We start from the raw sequence: 16,980 nt of genomic DNA, 5'->3' as shown, positions 1-16,980 counted from the left end.
GACCATGATGCATTTATATGCTTTATCGCTGCACTGCCGCGCTGCACATTCCACGTGCATTGCTTTTTGCTTGACTTAACGTTCGATTGAATCCTACATGTTTTCCAAGCAATGCATAAACTGACAGCATATCCTTCTACTAGCTTGGCATAATAGTGGGTCGGCAACATTTGCGACGCTTAAATTTTGTGGAACTTGAAATGTCCGAGAAAATCCTGAAAATCCAACACTCCCGTTTCTACGAATCCGGGGGGTTGTCCATCTTCCTATTTCTCACGCAACCTCTCTTTATTTAAACCTCTCGTCATTGCGAGTTTTGATGCTCCCGCGAATTCGCTTCCTTCCCGCCCTCCTTTGAGCCGTTAGGGCGTCGCCGAGCATCCTGTCTCTTTCCGTGCCACGTTCGTCGGTTCTCCGGCGAGGAAGAGTTTGTCCAAGCGAGACATCGAAGATGGCGCTCGTGGTGATGTGCGGCCAGCCGTGCAGCGGGAAGTCGATGGCAGCTTGTCTCCTCGCTGGAATCCTCCGATCGCAAGACCTCAAGGTCAGGCTCATCGACGAGTCTTCTCTTCATCTCGACCGGAACGTCGCCTATGCTGGTAGGACTTTCTCTTGTTATCCTCCTTTTTTCTCTGAATTTGTCCTTTATCTTTCCATCTGCTCGGTGTAAGTCGTGCCTAAAAGCAGGTTGGAGAAGGCGAATGCCTGTCATGATGATCATGCGTAGTATTGGGTTTTTGCAATTCGAACCCCGCAGGGACTTTTAGTTCTTACGATGCCATCCTTTGAAACACTGAGAATTTACAGTTACTGGTTCCAGTTGCCCTACAATTTAATTGAATCAGAGTTTTTTACCCCTTAGGCTTTCCACTTTGAAAGACTTAGCTTAGCTTATTATGCGTGTCATTTATTCCAATTGGTGTTTGTGATGGAATCAAGACACCTGTGCCATTTGCACTCTCTCTCTCTCTCTCCTTCTCTTTTTTAATTCTGAAGTCGTGAGCTAGACGATGGTAATTGTACTTTAGGGTACTGAGAAAATAAGTTTTTGAGCTGTAGTGTGCCGTCAGCTGTATAGGGTGAAGCGGAAGTATGTGAAATCGGACATTAACAGGAAATCATCATAGTTTGTTTTATCTCAAACGAAGGTATAAGTTTTGGCACGGAGTTAGTAATCGTTTATCTGTGTATTGGATTTTCTCCACCTTCTGTATGGTTAGAAAGTAAGGTTCTATCCTGTAAAGTCTACTCTCCTAATGAGAAACTAACTTTACACTTATAAGCTCGCTCATCTGTCGATTGGTTGTGACCACCTGAGGAAGAGTGCTGCATTATGGAGTACATGTGCGGACAATCCTGAAGCACAATAAAATTAATCCTTCCAGATTATTTGTCTTTTATGATACCCATCAAAATTATGCTTTTATTAGTAGCTAAATGACAATATTCTCGTTGTTTAAAGTTGTCGAGATTGTCTGAGAAATTGCATCTGTTCCAAATTCCAATTTGAAAGTGGTCATTTGTTTACAAGTCAGTCCTCAACCCTGGCACCTAAGTAAAGTCTGCAATGATAATGGAACAGCACCCATGAACTTCATCAGATAAAATGAACTAGCATGCTTGATCCCTGCGTACCAACTAATCTTATGACAAATACGTTAAAAGAAAATCTTTGCCATGACAGACAAAAAAACTTGTAGATGAAACGTGTATGCTGTCTGTGATTCCCTAGTATTTAATTTAAGTTGATGCATGAAAATGGAACTGTAAAACTGCTCCTGTGATATATTTCTCACAAGATAGTCACTGTTCGTGATGGTGGACAAATCAATAGTTTAATCTTATCCTTGTGTTGAAGCCATTGCATATACTGCAAAGTTAAACAGATGGATACACTTTTGTCTCATCATTGGTCTGTTGCATCTGTATTTTTATTGATCACTTCATCCTTTACATCCTAGCATGACTCTGGCCGTTGCCAGTTGCCACCATGGAATGGGAAACTCTAAATAGTTACCTGAATCATTAAAGAGCTTCACACCTATCCGCCACAGTTTTGTATTTCAGAAGATGAGATGCAAGCTTCATATCTATGGTCTTCATAACCATAAATGATTTGACGAGATTGTCCCAATCTTCCATCTAGTCTCATTCTCTTATGAGCCTTTTCTTTTTTCCTTTTCAGTTATTGCCATCATTTTGTCAGTTGTTACTTCGTTAGATTCAGTTGAGACTTTAACATTGTTCCACTCACATATCTCCAAAGCCTCCTGCTATGAAGATGCTTCTCCACACCACAGGCCTGTGTCATGTAATTGAAATCATTGAGCTTGTATAAGATGGGGGTATCACGAGAGGAAGAATACTTGATCTGAAGCTTCTTCATAGCAGGTCATGGGGATGATCCACTTCCTAATGCGGCAACATGAGTGGCTGCAGCAAGAATGCAGTCCTTAACAACTTGACTCTGATTCCATGAAATGGGACTTTCCTCAATCCAAGTCTTGATCTTACCGTTTCTGCAAGATACAATTAGTCACAAAGGACTAACAGAGAATGGATTATATTGTCACAAACAACAAAACTCCATGGCAACACACTTGAGACACTGAAGATGAATAATCTGATTGTGTTGTTGAAGAAAAGTATAAGAACATGAACATTTTTATACTGTGGTATCGGCTACATGTACAAAGGGAGGTGGGGAAACCTCAAAACAACTAGTTTTTAATAGTCAGGAAGAAAACCAGAAGAAAAGAAGAAAAACAAAAACTGAATACCCAAAATACAGAACGAACAGAAAACATACAGAAAATGCAAACTGTATTTTACATATGCTAGATGTATATGTATCCACATAATAATATGTGCAGACCTATATGCAGCATAACCAGGTACATGTTTTACCACTAGATACTAGGAGAACATATTTCTGTTGTTCATCTTGCATCCTTCACCACGACCTCTTATTTATCCCATAATTTACATCCATTTCCTCATTTTTTCTTAATAAAAAGATATCCTTCAAAGCTTCCTAGCCCTTATGGATTATGATGTATCACAAATTTGTTTAACAAGGAAAAAGGTACCTTTCAGTATGGCTAACTTAGAAAGGTTTTTCTATGTTTTAAATCTGGTATCTGATACTGTACCTGATTCGTGGTTGAACTTGAGACTCAACAGATTTTTTTCCACTTCATCATGTCCTTCTTACTTCTCATTTTTGTTTGTTATTAGAACTTCCGTAGAAATTTATTCTGATTCTTTTCTGGAAAGGTGATTCACCATATGAATTGGCTTTAAGAACATTTCTGTCAGTATCATCAGTTATAAATGCATGTTGGGCAGATAGGATGAGTACCAATAGCTTTCTGCATTCCTCCCTCCCCTTCTTTTTCTCCTTCACTTTCTCAAAGGACACTTGGTGATAAACCATGTAAAGGTCTCATGTTGTCTTTTTCTCCCTGTGCTTGAATAAAACTATGATTATAATAGTTGATCTTCTTTTCTTAGACATGACAGCAGAGAAGAACTTGAGAGGGGTGCTTCGATCTGAAGTTGATAGATCTTTGTCGAAGGACAACATTGTCATAGTTGACTCTTTGAATAACATTAAGGTGAATTAATCTCTCTGAGTGTTCAGGAGCAATTAGGTTTGTGATTTCCTGTGTTTATGCCAGAGACATTTCTAGTTACTTTTATGCCTCACTGAAGCAATTTTGCATCTAGGTGGTTCATGCTTGTGTAAACTGTTGGTGCTGCAGTTTGTTCAACTTTTCGGAAGTTTGGCTCTCACGTTCTCATTATTAAAAGTGGAAGCACTTAAATTATTGTCCTGTAGGAGTCATACAAAATCTATTTCTTTCGATTTTTTTTTTGTCAGTTTCCTTTTCCATGAAAGGGCATTACGTAGAAAGCAGAAAATCATATAATTGGTTATGTTCTGCCAATCATAACCTAACCCCAAGTCAAATGCATCACAGTCTTCTTAAAACACAATCAAGGCCATATAATTTTCCAGCAAAGCCTTCTTGGATGTCTGTAAATTCTAAGATTTCATGGTCACAAGAAGTATATGCCAAGATTTGAAGACTGATATTTTTGAAGCTTGAAGCTTTCAAATTCTGAGGTTTGATGGCTTGGGCATTATGTAAATCAGGCCCAAAGAGACAAATACTTGAAGCAAATCAGCCTTGAAGCTTCCACCAACAAGTCAAACTCACAAGCCCTCAAACAAGAGGTGAAGAAGAACTTAAATTAATCACAATGAGAGATACATAAAGTAGGCTAAAAAGCCATAACCTTACACTAGAGAATCTACACTATAGAATTCTAGCCGTTGGGACTAGTCTCCCCTTGGGTCCCCTTTGGATAAAATCAGAAAGGGGCAGGGGTAAAACAGGAAAAATACAGAAAATAAAAAGACAAAAAGAAGGTAAAAATTTACATAAATATCCTAAGTACCCAAACCTATAAAATACATATATATGTATATATGACACATATTAGATGACTAATATATGTAATGTATATACATATATGTATGTATAGAAGGGATACACACATTCTAACACATTATTCATGAATTTTTGCTGGCACATGTTTCTCTGTTTTTGTAGTTGAGCCTGGTTTTGTGTGAGCCATTTAAGTTTCTTTTCTATTAGATTATGTTATTTGATGTTTTCATCTGCATGGTGTAACCTTGATCATTATTTTTGAACTAATTTCTTTGGTTCAGAAATATTTAAAAGACTTTCTTTTAATGAATTCTGGAATATGCATATCCTTGATCTTCAGGTCTGAATTTGAACTAGTGACTTAGTGATTAGCTTCTGTGGTGTTCTCATTTTATTGCCATTTACATGCTTGTCCATTTTTCTTCATGTTAATTTAGTCTAAAGATGCCTGTATTATAGTATTGCTTTCTACACTTATGCAGGGCTACAGATATGAATTATGGTGCCTAGCTCGAGCTGCTGGCATAAAATATTGTGTGGTATGTGTTACACTTCATGCCCCATCATTTTTCTTCATATGTAACACCTTTGTGTAACCAGCTAATCAATTTCACATTCTTTTCTTAATTTCTTTGCAATATATAAAACATTTTCTCTTTAAAGCACTGAGAATGATGTCTATTTATTTCATCATTCTTGGGCACCAAAATCAGACAACCTACTTTGTTGTCCTCTGAGATTCATTGGTTGCTAACCATTTCCAGTTTCTTGTATTTACATGAGATTTAAAGTCATTCTGATTTTGAACTTAATTTCTCTGGTCATATCTTTGTTGGCTGAGCCAACTTGGCAACTCAGCAGTTTTTTTAATTAAAGGTGAAACAGTAGAACCGATCCTATGAGAAAGAGCCAAGAAGTGCAGAATAAAAGCGATTTTCATGACTTCATCAGATGGTGCTCAATTACGTAGGAAGTGGTGTTTATAATTAAGTGGTGAAGCCAAAGTGGAAAAAGAATCACAACCACAAATAATGGAACTAAACTAGTATTTAACATGGATAGTTTGATTAATATAGACAAGCTAGTAAAACTAGTCAATCAGTTAAATATGCAATGAATGTTTCTTTCACAAAGATAGTAGTTTAAAATCTCACAGATATTTAAAATCAGTTCTTGATTAAATAAATTCTATATCATTCTGGTGTGGGGTGGTCATTGGACCATGGCCTGCTCAAATCTCAGTTACTAAAGAATCGGGCCAGGCAAGTCAACGGTATAAAAATTAAGATTAAGTCCAGCTCCCAACTGCATGTGAATCTTGAATCACCTGGGCAACAGTAATGTGATGGGAAGGATGAATAACGTGCTGACCTAGACCAATGTGGATGAATGCAAGAAATACAATACAAATCCTGGCTTAGACTGGCTGAGCTGCTGTTTTGGTAGATGCAATGTCCTGCTGTAGGCCGAGATGTCAGGATGTTCTTTTTTTTTTGTCTTTTAAGTTTTATCTATTCATATCTAATTTTTTAAATCTTGCAATCATGGTCTTACCATTCTTTTCATATGATGTTATGGTTGTTGCATGCATGCTTCTTTTGAGGACTTTATGTTTCTCTATAAAGATGCCATTCACTTGAACTCTTCTAAGTAATTTTTTGTTTTTTCTGTTATAGTTGCAGTCTATAAGTTTAAAAATATTGTTTTTATGCTCTTCAACTTTAAATCTAATATGTTTTTGTCCTTGGTAAGTTCCCTAAAATCGGTCTCAGTTGCATAGTTGTTTCTAGTATGCTATTGTTATTTTGAAGAAACCTGTGCTAACTAGAAGAGGTCTAGGTCTAGAACATGTAAGTGACAAAACTCAGAAAGGGAGCAAGCAGGATGAAGAAACAAAAAATACTTGGAAGATTTTTCCTTTCTCATTAGGACCGAAGATAGACTAAAGGTGGTTTAATAACTCCAAATGAAGAAAATGAGAGAGAAATGAAGATGACAAGTTTTAAAAGTGATGTCATAGATCTCATTATATGGATCTCATTCCATGGAAAATGTTTGTGTGCAGAGATTTTTAATCTATTGAATATGTTGGTGAATATCTTGAAAATTGGCATAAATGGAGCATTGAAGATGAAAAAGTATAAAGGCAACATAGGAAAGAAGATACTAATAATTGTGTTTCCTCATTAATATCTTGAAGTGCAATCTATGGTGTTAAAACCTCTAGGCAGGACTGAGCACTTTAAGTGGTAAAGACAAAAAAAAGATAAAAACTAATTAATGCAACACTAAATTTTAAATTCTACAAGCAAAATGAGCCATTTCTAAGAAAATATGATCCACCAGTCAATTTGTAAAAAAATAACACAATCATAATCATCAATAGCTTGAAAAATAATGTTCTCAAAGTCAATGGTCATCATTGTTTGTTCATACTGTTGGAGATTGCAAAATATACTGGCATTCTCAAACTTTGATTTACTATCAAAATCATTATTTTATTCCATCCTAATGTTCTAAAAAATCAATGCATATCATTGTTTGTTCATACAATTAGAGCTTGCAAAATATACTGATGTTCTCGAAATTTGACTTACTATCAAAATTTATTTTATTTTATTGCATCCTACTACCTAATACAATGTATGTGGACCATTGGGAAGCGAAATTTTATTTTGGTCACAGAATTTTTATTAGCTCATCATCATTTTGGCCTCAGTACCATTATTCAATGTGTATTTATCAAAAAAGTACTGGTGCTCTGGACTTGGCACAATTTCGTAAATAATCTCCAAATGCCATGCTATTCTCTAAAGCATTTACAAATATCTACATTAAAGAATTTGAAATATTTTAAAATGCCTAAATTGTTGTTGACAATTATTAAAGAAGACTTGCACTAGTTCCTAGTGCGAAAAACCGCCACTAATTATACTAAGTGAATAATCACTGATCAAAACAAAATGACAGCCTTACAGAAAAAACTATAAATGGCCCAAATTGGGTATTTTCTAGTTACATCTTAAACATAAATGGTCCCATAAATCTCTTTGTCTGCCTCTGTATGGTAACCAATGATAGATTTTTTAAGTTTCTAATTAAATCAAGAGTATGGTTATAAAAAGTCCACATTTGTTTCTCTCACTTAATTCTATAAATATTCTCTTTATTCCTCTCTAAGATATATATATATATATATATATATATATATATATATATATATATATATATATATATATATATATATATATGTGTGTGTGTGTGTGTGTGTGTGTGTGTGTGTGTGTGCATTACAGACACACAAACAGTAGTGTGCACTCACATAAGGACTAGGGTGAGAAGAAAGAGGATAAAAATATGTGACAAGGAAAAAGGAAAAAAGCATAAATGGCAGCAGTTAGCATGAAAAGAAGGAGAAAACATGGAGTAAGAAGAAGACCAGAAAAAAGACAATGGCAGAAGGCAGAGAAGAAAAAGAAGGGGAAATTGGACTGTCACATCAACCGAAAAAAAGGATGATGGCATGAGGAGAAAAAGGAATGAACAGACATTTAAAAGAACCGAAAAAAAGGATAATGGCAGGGGAAGAGAACAAGTTTGTTATATACCTGATACATTAGTTGCATTACAGATCTGGAGGTCCACTTTTTTTAGTTCTTCTCTCTCATGCATGTTGGTAGCCCGCACGTCCTTATTTTCCATTCTTTTATATTAGATTTTATAAAATGTTATATATATATATACATATATATATATAGAAACAGTAGTTTTCAAGGTGCCTGGGTGTGCCAAGGTGAGTCTAGGCATTGCAAATGCCTTCATCACCTAACCCTGGAGTCTAGGTGACCTGGGCACAGTTAGATCGCATATGTATACCTTTAACAAAATAGATTCCATTGTTGCTTTTCCAGCATCCCATGTACTATTGAAATGATCATGATAGCACCATGCATGCTTGAACCGCCACTGATGTTTACTACATTAGTCAGATCGGCTGCAACATACTTCAGCGAAGGGCATGCTCAGAGAGCATAAAGTATATAGAACAGAAGGTTATGCAAACATGTAATGCTTATGTGGCCTTTATACAACTATGATGTCATAAAGAAAGCACCAGAAGGCTGACATATTACTAAATCTAGTAAAAATACACCATTTAAAGCATAGACAGGACAGGATGACTTCTGCATCTGTATCTCCTTGGAGCTTAAGATCAATTTGTCTTTAAGAATGCATGTGATTTTTTTTTTGCAATTATATTACATCCAGCAGGTAATTATGTATGCTTGGATTTTTGGAACATCTTGAACCTGTGTGTTGACCCACCCAGCTTCATGCCATAATTACTCTGGGTTGAGGATTATGCAGATTCTTAACACATTATATATTTGTTTCTTCAGCTATCTAATTTAATCAGATTACCTATACAGATATTTGAACCTTATTAATTTTCTTTGTGAACAGGTATACTGTGATACAGAGGAAGATGAGTGTAGAAAGTGGAACAAGGAGCGTGGTGATAGAGGAAAGATTATGTACAGTGATAAGGTGTAAGTGTGTTCACTTACAGTTCTAGGATGTATGCCAACTGCATTTGTGTAGTTTTTTCACAAGTAGATTCTGTATCAGGATGTTATTTTTTGGGTTCATGGATTTGAAATCAGACCTCTGCCTTCTGGTTTTACATTAGACCTTTTGTCAATCATAGTCACAAAAAACGTTTCGGAATTTCGGCAAGATTTTTCTCGGGTATAATACGGCGAACTTGAAAAAAAGGGAAAAAATACGATAAATTTTTAAAAATTAAAAAAAAAAAACTAAAAATAAGGGGAAAATAAAAATAAGTGAGAAATTAATAACCCAAACATCAAAAGATAAGTAGATTTGCAATAAATAAAAAATAGAAGATGAAAAAAAAACTGTTGCCAGCATTAAAAAAATGAAAAAAGGGAAACAACGTGTTTTTGTTTTTTTAACGTTTTCTTTTTAAAAAAAACGTGCTTTTTTTTAAGTTTTAAATAGCAATTTAATTTATCGCGTTTTGTTCACTTTTTTTCAAAAAAAATGTGTTTTTGCAAAATGAGGATCTTAAGTTTAGGTTTAGGGTTTTTTTATTTTGATGAACCATTTCTGTGTGGATTTTTTGCCACATCAGCAAAGGCATGCTACACCAGATCTATGGATCTAAGGTCAAAGGTAATCAAATTCCCCTCTTTTTTATCTCCATCTATTGCCTCTTTGATAGGATAAGTGCCTTTTAATAGTTGTTTCAAGGTTGAATTATTCTCTGGATGTTATCTTACCATTATGCCCAAATTATGTAACTGTTTTTATCTTTTCAAATGTGTAAAATCTAATTTGTTGATGCAAATGGGTGGAATTGGGAATTTTTTACATATAATCTAACAACTTCTAGCATTTTTCTTTCACAGGCTTGATGATCTGATAAGAAGATTTGAAAAGCCAGATAGACGCAATCGTTGGGATTACCCACTTTTTGAGTTGTTCCCATCTAAAGGTAATCCATGGACTTGAGTGATTGGTCAATGGTGATTTTTTTTTTTTTTCAGGTCCTTGTTGGATCTGGCTCTGGGTAGTGAAGCTTCCAAGGACCTAGTGATGGATTGGTTTCCCCCCCAAATAGCCAATTTAATGGTGCCTTAGTGCTGATCTTACTGGATTAGGAATTTAGGAAAGTAAGGGCTTTTAGGAATTATCATGTAGGATGTCTTAATCTTTTGCTTGTTGTCCAAGTCATGGTACCAGGAGAACCACTTCCTTTCTTGGAACATGTTTCCTGCTTCCAGTGCACTTCCCACTTCAAACTGTTTCCTAGAATCCCCATGGATGCCAATGCATTGTTTTTCTAAGCGCTTTAGGAAAGTAAAGGGTTTTAGGAATTATCATGTAGGAGATCTTAATCTTTTGCTTGTTGTCCAAGTCATGGATACCAGGAGAACCGCTTCCTTTCTGAAATATGTTTTCCTGCTTCCAGTGCACTTCCCACTTCAAGCTGCTTCCTAGAATCCCCATGGATGCCAATGCATTGTTTTGATGTTGATTTCTCCCTTTGCTTCATGTTCACTTCCATCATCCTTTCATTTACTCATAACCATTGTCCATGTATGAATGTGTTGTAGGAAGCAATAATGCTTGTCCCTCTAAAGGACGGGTGATTTTATTTTGTAGAAAATTTCTGCTGCTTATAATTCTTATAGTTCTAGGGATCTGTAACAGTAACAGGTCTCGTCAAGACCATCCTATATACTATTATACTATTTTAGCAACCAATTGCTGGAATCCTCCAACAAGCTGGCTGTGGGGTTTAGGCCTTTGTAGTCAAAAGCACATTCATGTCCCTGCCTCCTGCCCCTAGGCCCTAGGAGACCACCCTTTTGACTGGACTGTAGTACCACCCAATTTGATGAAACAGACTTAGAAAAGTTGTTCTTCTTCTCATTTTCTTCTACTTTTCCTTTATTTTCCTTTTTCTCCCATTCTTTTCTTTTTCTCATTTTCTTTCTTCCTGTTACTTTTCGGCCTGCCTAAGCCCCCATCTAGGCATTGCCTTGAAGTTCCACACTTTGGCCCACCTAGCTCTTTTGACTACATAGGTTTAGTTTGAAAGTTGAATATAGTCCTCGAATGTGATAGCTGGACTTACTAGGTAAGTGGTGTTCTCGTTACACATTGTGCTTCAGTATTTCAAATGGTCAAGTTTCTAACTTTTAAAGTTTCATAATTTCATTATTTGGAGAGCTATGGAATACACATTTGGTTAGAAGGATCTTATGATATTGTTGCTGTCTTGTTAGATTTTATTCTGCTCAAAATCATATGCCATTTATCTGTGCAATATCTGGCGCTTCATCATTTTGAAATTTGAGATCTTGTTTCAGAGCTACATTATTAAAGGTTTGGGTCATCATGTAGTTTATTTTTAACATTTTTATCAGATGGGATAAACGAATCATCTACAGCTGTCACAGATGCTGTCTCTTACTTGACAGCAAAATCAACTACTAAATCTAGGGATGTTCATGTTCTCCAGCCAACTATTGCTACTCAGAATGTAAGCACCTTAATGGACATGTTTTTCTAAACTTGCAATATAAATTTTAAATTCAGTCCTTCATTTTGTAGGCACGTATGTCTGATGCTAATTCACTTTATGAAATGGATCAAGCAACACAGGTATGATAATTGAAGTAAACCTATTTGGTTCTTTGTTTGTTCTTAATATTTGTCTTGCTGGCTCACATTTGTTAGCATTGTACTTCCCTTGGAAATTGAAGGAAGTGATAAATGCAATTGTAGAGGCGCAGTCTAATGGGCTTGGTGGACCCTTAAATAGGATTAACATTGGTCATGGATTACCAACTATATCCTTTTCTTTTATGTGTAATGTTTTTAAATATATTTATATTATATCTTTTTGTATAAGGCTGTTTGAATTTTGAACCTTGTAAATTAAATGCTAGAACCTTTCTCAAGGCGTATTTATTGAAATTCTGCAATTTCCATCCTGCCACTTGTATGACCTGCTTTGGAAGTGAAATGGTACCAGAGAATGTCTGCAAGCTAGTATATCTTTCCTATGTGCACCTTGACTCTGTTGAGCACATTACTGTTCAGAGGCCTGTGGGATTGCCAGAATTGCGTCGGCTTAGGAAAACCTTTATAAAGTTAACGGCACAGACTAGTTTGAGTGGGCCTCCTCCACCTTCAGATGCAGACAGTGTCAAAAGAATGTTTGCAGATTATTTGAACAGGGAAATAAGGGCTGCATGATAAAGACACGTAGGTGAAGATTCTCTCTTTTCCAGCATGTTATGCTCTTCTTTCTCTACTCCTCTATTACTATTTTTTGTTCTGCCAATAAATTGACGTTTTGTTCTAAGATTGTTTACCATTTGTCCATTTTATGCCAGTAAAGTGTCAATATCTCACTTTTATCCAGGCCAACCAATTGGCAAATTCTGGTCCGGGGCTGTCCTGCATCTTGACAGTAAAAATGAAGGAGCAACAGGCGTTTAGTAACTTAAAAGGGTTGCATGTGTTTCTTGATTGCTCATGTATGCAGAAAATTTTATTTTGTTTGTTGGCTTCTTTTCTTTTGCTGTAATATTTATTCAAAGCTATGCTCGAGCCATATGTACCTGTTCAATCGATACATAAAAATTGATGCTACACAATATGCAGTCCTTCAGTCATTTGACAGATGATGCTTCTATTGCAGGAACGCATCTGCTTATATGTTTGAAGGCCTGTTCGTATGTAAACTTGCTACAAAGAAGAAAATGTGTTTATTGACTTGAAAAATAGCCATGATTATTACTGTTGTTTCATGTCATGCATTAGGAATTTTTTTTTCCCCTCATGTATTGCATGCATGCTTTGCACTTCACTTATCCACGGAAATGCTTGAGCTCTGCATCAAATCTTTGATTAATAGACTTTGTCTGCAATGGAAGAGTAAAAGTTTCAGGAAGAAGAAGAAGGCTAAAATTGATAGTTTGCTTTTGCTACAAATGGGCAGTTGTGCCTCTGTACCTCAATCTATTTCTGGGCTTTTGTGATGAACACATCGCTCTTGCACAAGGATGGCGCAGACAAAATTGAGAAAGGAATCCTTTTAGATAAAATACTTTTGTGGATCGAATGGTTGCAGATGCTTGAGTAGGCAGCTGGGGCGTTTCGACTCTGAAATGGCGTTTACGGGGCTTGTTGGTTGCAGCTCCATGTTGTCTAAGTCCACACATGGTCGTTGTGGTTCAAATCATGCACAATTTCTCACCCGAACTGCTTTTGCCGCCATGTGACTGACGATATTGTTCTGTTGTATCATACAACAATGATTTCTTACCCTGGGAAGGTGTTAGTACTGTCAAATGGAGTTTTTTGATGGCTCTCTCTCTCTCTCCCTCTCGCAACACACACACACACAGACAAATCAGATAAGTGGGTAGAAGGATCTGCTGAACCTAGGGTCTCTGGATTAGAGAAGTTAACCTCATTACAGCCGGTTTGTATCAAGTGAAGTAAAGTTTTGGCGAAAATACGGGGATACACTATTACATCAAAACATGTCTGCATATGGTTGCAGACATGTGAGGTGTCAACATGTTTGCATATGATTGGAATGTAGGAAACATGACACACTTGTTGTGTGGGATTATTTTATGATATAACAAAAACATCTATATATTGGTTTTTGCTTTGTGAATGGCTGTACCCTATTTATGTGATAACTATAATGAAGCAGCTACTTCCTTTGCAACTAGACAGGAGCTTTGTTGTAGGGCAATACTGTAAATAAAAGTTTAAATGTTGATGTAGTGAATGTTCATAATGCTTTTACGCTTTTTTTCTCAAATTACTTGGAAGAATCCACCCAGGGTTGAGAGACTTGCTCACTTAGGGCAAAAGGGCATCACACCCCAAGGCCATGCTTCCGCCCACTGGTTCTTGCATATGACGGCTTTGCGTGTGTGAAGTAGACTGCTAGCTCCAACGAAATTTGAACCAGCTGACAGACTGCTTATCAGCAATTGACCCAATCAATTTCAGCTTAGAGTCTCATCTCTTATCATGCATAAAAAGAAGTATGTTATTGCCTACTTACGCGGAGAAACCTTTTATTATGAATGGTCTTTCATGTGTATAGAAGGAAGTATATATATATATATATATATATATATATATACTGGATTCTTTTAACTGGGTTTGGCTGGAGGAACCTTCGGGTTTCTCACAGCACATGCATGCATCAAGTGCACACGTGAAAGGAGGCCACCTGATGCTAGGGAGGGGATAGAGAGAGAGACCGCGTGCTTGTGTAGAGATGGATTTGGTTCCAGGATAAGCTTCTATTGGCAAAGAGAAGTGGCCTAGTCTAACTTCTTTGCAGATAATAGGGTCCTTTTTCTCGTAATGCCTAAAATATATCAAATATAATTCGAATACCCGTTACAAAATTAAAACAAGTAAATACCGCTCAACTTGTATAGTGGGAACTGAATGTGGAGAAAACGGTGAGAGCATTTTCGTTCTTGGGTCAACCAGCAACCAACCAAGAAGACATAATGATGATCCTGTTGCTGCCCATGGTGACTGACCTCCGTTGCTGGGGATGAAAACAGTTCGGGTTCGGGTCAAATCTGAATTTGACTTTATCAGATTTTATATGACCAGATCTGGATATGAAATCAGACTCTAAAACCAAGTCTGGTTTTTAATATAAATTTTGATCTGATTAGCAAATTGTTTGCTCCGCATATTCATGCAATTAGGCAGCTTCCTTATCAGATCCCGATAAAATACAGTACTCAGATTGAGATTCAGTTTCAGAACTGCACGTGGAATTCGAATCTGATAATGGGCTCTGGATTTCCTTACCAGATCTAGGTAAATGGATCCAAAGTCGGATTGGTAAAAGACTTGGCTATAGTCCACTCCATAAGATCCACGCATAAAGGAGATACAAATCTAAATGTCTGTGTGTTATTTGGCATTAAATTAAACAAATTGGCTTGCACACAAGTTTAATTAAATTTTCCTTTTTTTCTATGTAATTCTTTCTTATAAAATCGAGACATTGGTATGGGGACCATGAGATCAAACGAATATTACATTAGACAAATTAATTGAAAAAAAATGTAAGAGAAATTTTTCAAAAACGCAGCTGAAGAATAAGCAATAACTAAAAACACGGCTAACTATCCTATATTGTTTAAAAAGACGCTTACGTTTTCCCAGAATAAAAATATTAATTATTGATGTCGACTTAACTATTAAAATAGATACAAATGACTATTCCGTAATTTAAAAAAATATGGAATTTTCTGATTTTGCAAGTACAACGAACATTTTTCATTGCTTTATAACATTAATGAAAAATAGAAACATTAACCTCCCCAATTAACTGAAAAAACGATGTGGATTTGACTTGGGATAATTACAGGTGATTCAATCTAATCAACAAGAACTTTGTATATATGAAAGGTATTTTAAACATTTTATCTAATGAGACCAACTTAAGACTGTGATAACAGGGTTGTCTTTTCTACTAATGGTGCAAAATGCAGATGTAATTCAACAAGTTAGCTTGCATTCTTTTATAGTCACTAAATCTGTGAATGTGTTTTTCCAAATTTCTCTAATTTTTAAATGACAATTTTGACCTCAAGGGTTAGACTCAGACATTTGAGCAAAAGGACAGGGTGCAATTGCCAATAGCAAAAGCAGCAAACTTTCAACCTTTTTCAATAGGAAAAAGCAAAAATACGCCGTTGCCGGGGATCGAACCCGGGTCACCCGCGTGACAGGCGGGAATACTCACCACTATACTACAACGACTGCCATGTTTAGTTTTTGTTTTTAAAATTATTGAAATTCCCAAGTCATGTTTGGGTAATTATCCCTGCTTGATACCAAAATTAAGATGATAACTCAAAAACAAAAGGATATTCCAAGCCTCTGTTCACCTCTATTCATGAGAACCCAAAGTTTTTGTGCAGTTTTATAAAAGCTATCAAACAACAAAATGTTGCTAACTTGATAAATAAAAAATGGTCAGATATCATTTTTCTGAGACGAGTAACTTTTCTTTTAAACGTTATTTCAGGTAAATATGCACATAATAAATAATTTTTGAAGGCAATAATTGAATTATCATAAGGTTTAACTTCACTACCAAATAAATAATATGATACCACTTTGTCAACATGTCGAATTAGTTTATACAACTTGGGTAAAAACCCACATAAGAAAGAATTTTGGAAGGAAATAAAAGAACTTTGGAAGGCAGAAATAAACCAACACGTCAGAGTGTTTAACTTTATTACCAAATGAAATAATATGTTACCATTTTGTCAATTTATAGAATTAGTTTCCACAACTTAGATAAAACCCCAAATTACGATGGCATAAACTTGATCTCTTCATCGATAGCAGTTGAGTAAGTCCCACAGCCAGACCTACTGACCCAACACTATTTTTAAGGGGAGATGGAAACAAGAGGGTGGGAGGTGTTCGGGGTCAAATACATGGTTCATGTATCCGAATCCTTGAAAAAAACATGCTGCCCTTCCAAATGAAAAAAATGCAAAAGAATTTTTTTTTAAAAAATATTTTTATAGGGAAAACCACCTTTAGGATATAACTCATAAGACCATACCTTTTTGCTTCGGGACGTGAGTGGATTTACGGTACTTGTCATTATTTGTAGCTTAGAAAAATAACACACTAAATAGCAACCAACCACCCCTTCGGTGAGTTGCATTGCTGCCCAGTTATCATTATAAAAGGGCATTTTGTACGCTAACAATCCTATTTTTGCAAGTGGACTAGAAAATGTGATTGCATTATAAGGTCTCAATTGAGCATAACATGCAAGTTTAAACTTGCCGTTTCTATTTTCATATTCTTGAGGTCAATCTAATTAGTTTATTTGCTCCAAGTTAATGGTGCAGCAGCTATGATCCACTTCATATAATTTTCTGTCAAAGGATTCAAAATTTGG

At 36.0% G+C, this 16,980-nt stretch overlaps 1 protein-coding gene and 1 non-coding gene across 2 annotated transcripts; one reads left to right on the top strand and one right to left on the bottom strand.

Annotated features, from left to right (window-relative positions):
• Positions 1-229: 229 nt before the first annotated feature.
• LOC116266626 (protein KTI12 homolog) lies at positions 230-12,779 on the top strand. The gene is made up of 10 exons (XM_050081080.1): positions 230-599; positions 3,514-3,617; positions 4,940-4,996; positions 8,922-9,007; positions 9,890-9,975; positions 11,414-11,529; positions 11,601-11,651; positions 11,753-11,863; positions 12,093-12,261; positions 12,389-12,779. The coding sequence occupies exons 1-9, from the start codon at positions 452-454 to the stop codon at positions 12,246-12,248; spliced, it is 915 nt and encodes a 304-aa protein (XP_049937037.1). The 5' UTR covers positions 230-451; the 3' UTR covers positions 12,249-12,261; positions 12,389-12,779.
• Positions 12,780-15,743: 2,964 nt separating this feature from the next.
• On the bottom strand, positions 15,744-15,815 carry TRNAD-GUC (transfer RNA aspartic acid (anticodon GUC)). Its single transcript has one exon. It is a non-coding gene; the product is annotated as a tRNA-Asp (tRNA).
• Positions 15,816-16,980: the final 1,165 nt, after the last annotated feature.

Source organism: Nymphaea colorata, chromosome 13, assembly GCF_008831285.2.
Source record: "Nymphaea colorata isolate Beijing-Zhang1983 chromosome 13, ASM883128v2, whole genome shotgun sequence".
Classification (NCBI taxonomy): Eukaryota; Viridiplantae; Streptophyta; class Magnoliopsida; order Nymphaeales; family Nymphaeaceae; genus Nymphaea; species Nymphaea colorata.
The sequence above is the reverse complement of the archived record's forward strand: the minus strand, read 5'-3'. Positions and strand labels throughout refer to the sequence as shown.

Excerpts from the sequence above, each read along its gene's own strand:
- LOC116266626 (XM_050081080.1), top strand. The coding sequence starts at position 452 with ATGGCGCTCGTGGTGATGTGCGGCCAGCCGTGCAGCGGGAAGTCGATG. Across the intron at positions 4,997-8,921 it reads CTGGCATAAAATATTGTGTG|GTATACTGTGATACAGAGGA; the intron begins GTATGTGTTACA and ends CTTTGTGAACAG. Across the intron at positions 9,976-11,413 it reads TGAGTTGTTCCCATCTAAAG|ATGGGATAAACGAATCATCT; the intron begins GTAATCCATGGA and ends CATTTTTATCAG.